Source organism: Arachis ipaensis, chromosome B02 (genome assembly GCF_000816755.2).
Source record: "Arachis ipaensis cultivar K30076 chromosome B02, Araip1.1, whole genome shotgun sequence".
Classification (NCBI taxonomy): Eukaryota; Viridiplantae; Streptophyta; class Magnoliopsida; order Fabales; family Fabaceae; genus Arachis; species Arachis ipaensis.
The window spans coordinates 665,369-671,581 of record NC_029786.2 but is presented as its reverse complement, the minus strand read 5'-3'; the positions used below and the strand labels follow the sequence as shown (position 1 = coordinate 671,581).

At 33.7% G+C, this 6,213-nt stretch overlaps 2 protein-coding genes across 2 annotated transcripts in view; both read left to right on the top strand.

The window, feature by feature from the left end:
* LOC107626532 (G-type lectin S-receptor-like serine/threonine-protein kinase SD2-2) overlaps nt 1-1,931 on the top strand; it is a 3,392-nt gene extending 1,461 nt beyond the window's left edge. The window contains exon 2 of the mRNA XM_016329434.2: nt 7-1,931. Within this exon, the coding sequence (XP_016184920.1) occupies nt 7-1,673 (1,667 nt within the window). The 3' untranslated portion in view covers nt 1,674-1,931. The remainder of the gene's footprint in view (nt 1-6) is intronic.
* On the top strand, nt 2,863-3,486 carry LOC107626531. The gene has a single exon (XM_016329433.2). The coding sequence runs from the start codon at nt 2,970-2,972 to the stop codon at nt 3,366-3,368; it is 399 nt and encodes a 132-aa protein (XP_016184919.1). The 5' UTR covers nt 2,863-2,969; the 3' UTR covers nt 3,369-3,486.

Below are 6,213 nucleotides of genomic sequence, written 5' to 3'. Positions count from 1 at the left end.
GGGGGCTTTGTGGGAGGTTCGGAGTTTGCAAAGGTCATGAAAGTTCTGAACTTTGTGTTTGTGTTGATGGGTTTGGGCCTTCTGATGAAGTGGGTTGGGGGAATGGGGATTACACTATGGGTTGTGTTCGTAAAAAAATGGATTCTTGTGATAAAAGGGATGGTTTTCAGGATATGGGGTTGGTGAAATTTGGATCTGGTAGTGTGAATTTTTCGAAAGCTAAGTCTAGGAGCTTTTGTGAGAGTAAATGTTTGGGATCTTGTGAGTGTGTTGGGTTAACTTTTAGTGAAGGGAGTGGTTTGTGTAAGAACTTTTATGGTTCAGTGTTTGATTTTCAGAATGTGAGTTCTGTTGGTCTTGGTGTTGGTGATGGTGGTGGTGCCTTGTATGTGAGGGTGCCAAGAGATGGGAATGAGAAGGGTTTGGATAGTAAAGTTTTGATTGTTGCTGTCCTTGTTGGGTCGGTGGCAGTTTTGGGTGTTGTGGTGGTGACTTTGTTGGTGTTGGTGAAGAAGAAGAGGAAGAAGGAGTTGGAGGAGGAAGATAGATTTATTCAAATGTTGAATTTGAGGATGTTTTCTTACAAGGAGCTTCAATTGGCAACAAGGGGTTTTTCGGAGAAAGTTGGGCATGGTGGATTTGGGACTGTATTTCAAGGTGAATTGAGTGATTCAACTCTTGTTGCTGTGAAGAGGTTGGAGAGGCCAGGGAGTGGGGAGAAAGAGTTCAGGGCCGAGGTTTCGACAATTGGGAACATTCAGCATGTTAATCTTGTGAGGCTTAGAGGCTTTTGTTCTGAGAATGCTCATAGGCTTTTGGTTTATGAGTTCATGCAAAATGGCGCATTGAGCGCTTATCTGCGCAGGGAAGGGCCTAGTTTGAGCTGGGATGTTAGATTTCGAGTTGCAGTTGGAACAGCCAAAGGGATTGCATATTTACATGAGGAGTGTAGGAACTGCATTATACATTGTGATATCAAACCTGAGAATATCCTTTTGGATAGTGGTTTCAATGCAAAGGTTTCGGATTTCGGTTTGGCAAAGCTCATGGGGAGGGATTTCAGTAGGGTGTTGGCAACCATGAGGGGTACTTGGGGGTATGTTGCTCCGGAGTGGATTTCCGGGGTGGCAATTACTGCGAAGGCTGATGTTTATAGTTATGGAATGACATTGCTTGAACTAATTGGTGGTCGCCGAAACATTGAGACACTGCCATCTGCTGGTGGTTGTGACAGAGGCAAAGAGAGTGGTTGTGAGATGGGAGAGAGATGGTTCTTTCCTCCTTGGGCGGCACGGCAGATAATCGACGGCAATGTGGCCTCCGTGATCGATAAGAAACTTGGAGATGCATATAACATTGAGGAGGCTAGAAGGGTTAGTTTGGTAGCAGTTTGGTGCATTCAAGATGATGAAGCTATTAGGCCTACAATGGATATGGTGGTGAAAATGTTGAAAGGGTTAGTGGAAATTAGGGATCCTCCACTGCCGAATTTGCTACAAGCATTGGTTACCGGCGAGTCCTTTCAAGGCGTCAAGTCTGATTCAGGCAATGAGATTTCCACCGGCGGAGGCTTATCCGGCGGCAACTTGGAAGTGTCAATTGCTGATTCAGAATCATATGTTGGAGATGCATTTCCCTCCCCAATGGATGTGATTTACTTCCTAAGGAGATGAATTGGAAGAAGAAAGTTGAAAAAGAAAATGGGATGTGGATGTAAATTAGTTAGTTAACTTTGTTCATTGAATCTTACAATGCTTGGGATTAGGATCCTGAAACATGAAGTGGATTTTCCAGATTATATATTGTAGTAATACTGTAATAGTTTCAAATTTTCTTGTTTCAATTGAGCAGATAAGCAGAGATTTTAAATTTGTCAAATCATTTTCAACTTGTAATTTTATTGTAACATAAGAGCAATGATCTTGACTCAATTTTGATGCTTGTGTTACATTTTAGTATCTAGATTCTAGAAGAACTGTGGGTTGCAAAATGCAAAATTTATTTAATGTTTAAAGAAGTACAAAAGAGGGAAAAAAATATTAATAAAATAAAAAGAAAAGTTTATACAAAAAGTGTAGGTAGATGTGGAATTCTGGCTGTTGTTGACTGTATCTAGTTGCAGACAGCCTGGTAGCTGACCATAGAATAAGATCTTTCCAAAGGTTGTTCATCAGATTCTTAAATTTATTATTTCCTTATTATTATTATTATTTATTTATTTATTTCCAAAGGTTGGTTTCCTTTGATGTTGCAAGGTATGATTTGACAAGGCTATAATATTATTTGCTTCTTTTTATTGCATACTAATGAGACCAGTTTAGAATTTTAACTTTTTAAGTAATGGATTTTAATTTGTCAATAAAATCTAAATAAACCATTTTCACAAGGCACAACAAATGCTGAAAAATCTTGATACATATTTATTCTGTAAAACATGTAAAACAGTTCATAGCTTTCCACTTCACAACAGAAGAATCAACCAACCTTATATTCTTGTGTTTCATATGTTCTGTCTTAATTTTATTAACTGCAATATAAATATCCATTATTGAAAAAGTTGATAAGGATAAACACTAGATTTAAACATTAAACATCAGAAGAAAAAACAGATGGCAGAAACAAAAATTCTAAACTGTTTTTCTTTTTCACTACTTAAATCTTGTACTAAATTAGAAATTTTAACCGTTAATACTTAAATTTACATATAACTAAAACATTTGTTTCACAAGAAATTCGCAGTTACGCTTATTATATGCATTATTTTTCGGACTTTTCCAACTCATCAATAACTCACATTCATTCTCTTAAAATATTATTATCTATTAATATTAACTCACACACGTGACACGTCATACCTGGTAATGAAAATGAGATTTTTCTATCTTTCCGACAACCAAAAATCTCAGAAAATTCTTGTTTTGTTTTGATTTCAACATAAAAAGTATCATCATTATTATTAGTGATTGATAATGCAAGGTGGAGTGCATCATGAAAGTTCTCTAAAAGAGAAATTGAAATCTTCAATGTGTTGCTTCATGGGCAAGGTACAGGAATCATTAGACAATAATAATAATATGTTGAACATTAACACTCCGATGTCTAAGACACCAAAGTCGTCGTCATCATCACCCGCCACCTCACCGGGCTCAACGTCACGGTGGCTTCGTAGGCATAACAGCAACAACAACAACCACCACCACCACCATCGCCAATCGCTATCTGCGGATTTTAGCTATGATCCTTCCAGCTATGCCCTCAATTTTGAGGATGATTCTGGAGAGTTGCCTCTGAGAAACTTTAGTGCTCGGTTGCCGCCTTCGCCACCACGGCGGCCAACAACAACCACCTCCATGGCTCCATGCCATTGAAGTACCCTCACCAAAAGAAAGACTATAATTATGTTGTTATTATAGAATATGAAAAATGAAATTGCATAACTCTCTCCATCTCTTTCTTATCAATATCTATTAATTAATAAATAAAGAATAATATACATGAATTAATAGTTTTGTTTTGATTTTATATATTTTTTAATTTCAAGCGTAATCAAATTCAATTAAGTTAGTCCAATATCTTATTGACATAGTAATTGATCCTTGAATTAATCATAAACATGTATTAAACCCTTCACATGTAGGCATGTAACTTTATGTATATCATGGTATTTTAGTTTTGGATGTTTTTTTTAGTATATCAATTCAGTTCATGTTTGAGAAGCTGCTGTTCTTCTTTTTTTTTGTTGACTGATTGGATGGTTTCATCTTTGAATAAGTTTAAGATAAATTGTAATGCCAGTTTTGTGGAGGATATTAGTTTAGCGGAATTTGAAAAGTTGTGATAGTCCTCTTCTATTTGGATCAATTCTTAGAGGAGAATTTTTCGTTGTTTGAAGAGGTTTGACTCTAACTTAAAAGATAGATATTCGCGATGTTATTTGTGAAACGGATTGTTTCAGATTGTTCTTCTTATTCAAGTACAAATGTCTCTGTTCATGTCATGAATAAAGATATTGTAAAAAAATTTCAGAATTTGCTGGTGAGAGAATGGTGTGCTTCGATTAATTCGGTATTACGTTCTGCTAATATTGTTGTTAACTCATTAGCCAAAAATGCTACAAAGAATAATGAGTATATTAGAAGGTTAATCTAAGAAAATTTAAAAAAACTTTCAACTTCCTAGTTGTGTTATTTGCTATTTTTTCTTGTTTTTTTATTTCTTTCTCTATTACACACCAAACAAATATTGTAACTTTATGTATGTAATGCTTATGTCATTCTCCACAAATACAAATCAGTTTCAAAGGCTATATATGCATTGGAGTATATACAAAATGATTGCATATCCTACTAAACTTTCATCTGAATCTAAATCGCATATACAGAATATTTGTTGATAAATCTTTTCTTTCATACATGAACTATTATTATGTTAATTAGGGATGGTAACAAAATAGGGTAGAAGCAGGGGATGTCTCTCTGTTCTTTGTTTCTACCTTTAGATTTGCTCACCGTCTTGGTTCTCGTTCTCCGAAATGGGAAATATTGTCCCCCATTCCATTTTTTACAGAGTCCTATTCTTTGTGGAATTTCACTTCCATTTTTTCGATAGTTCTAATTAATTATTAATTTTCATAAGAATAGAGCTCCAAATATCTATCCTATACACAAACAATAAAATTTTATACAAAAAATCTAAACGGTAGGACGACGACTTCTTTCGAAATGATGCAAGTTAAAACACAGAACAGTGAATGAGATGGGAGACGCGACAGCAAAAATGAGAATGGATACGACAACAGAGTTGCATAAAAAAAAATGAACGCACCCTTAAAGAAGAAAAACAACATTGCAAACAAAAAGAACGAGACGGTAAGAGTGATGACACCGTGAGAGATGGCGGGACAGTAAGAAGGGAAAGTGACAAAAGAGATGGCTGCATAAAAGTTACAGAGTACGCACTAAGAATTTTTAAATTGAAAAAAGAATATGCAAATGAAGATTAAAAATTTAGTATTTTTCTCTATATATATACCGCATGTAAAATGACTAAAAATATATATAAAAAATAAATTATTAAAGATAATTAAATAAATTTATAAATTTCAGATATTAGTAAAGATAGAGTAAAAATTCTCGTTCAAATTTTCTAAAAAATCTTACCTTCCGTCTCTATTCTCACTAAAAAAATCTCCTATATTCAAACCCCATTTGAGTTATAGCTTAAATGGCATAGATAGGAGACTCGAACCCGCAACCTCTTAATTGAGTATGGGGAGACTATGCCATTTGAGCTATTACTTATTGGCTTAAATTTGGAAAGATAGGAGACTCTTAATTGAGTATGAGAACTGTGACTCGAACCTGCAACCTCTTAATTGAGTATGGGGAGTCTATGCCATAATTCATTGGCAAAAAAAAAATTAAAAAAAAAAAAGAGTTTTACTATTTCTAACTAACGTTAACTTTATAGCATATTTTCTTAGATTTTATTGTATCCAAATTCATGAATCTTATGGGCTTTGCCAACAAAAAAAGACACCTAAAATTTTGTAATCTATAGTTATTCAAAAAAGACCTAAAGTTACATTATTTGAGATTTTACACCCTCTTGTGTATTTACCATCACCAAAAATTAGTGATAGAATACCGGATCCAAAGTCACAATAGATCATATAATAAATTAATCATAAAAATATGGATCTTTGAAATTATCTATTTAAACAATTTTAACAAACCAAAGACTACTCTCTAGCTATGAATAAAAGGAAGATATTAATTATATGGTAATAAAATATCATTATTGATGTCAGTATAAAAGTTACTGAATAGTGAATAGTAAGGTAGCAACAATTCAAAGTTAATGTTTGTTACCAGATTATAAATGGGTACATAAATTAAACTTTGGGTTTAAAAATTATCGTCCTAGATTGTTTATTTTAAAATGACTTTTGTTACCAGATTATATAAATGGGTACATAAATTAAACTTTGGGTTTAAAAATTATCGTCCTAGGTTGTTTATTTTAAAACGACTTTTTTCATATATGAGGCAAGACCATAACTATTAAGATTACTTTAAAAGTTAAAACCCATCAAATTCTTAAATAGCACCAACATAGGTTGAAATTGAAAAATAAAATTTTAAAAATTAAAAATTATTTGATACTAGAGGAAGTATTAACTAAATTAAAAATATTTTGTGTAAGAAAATTTAG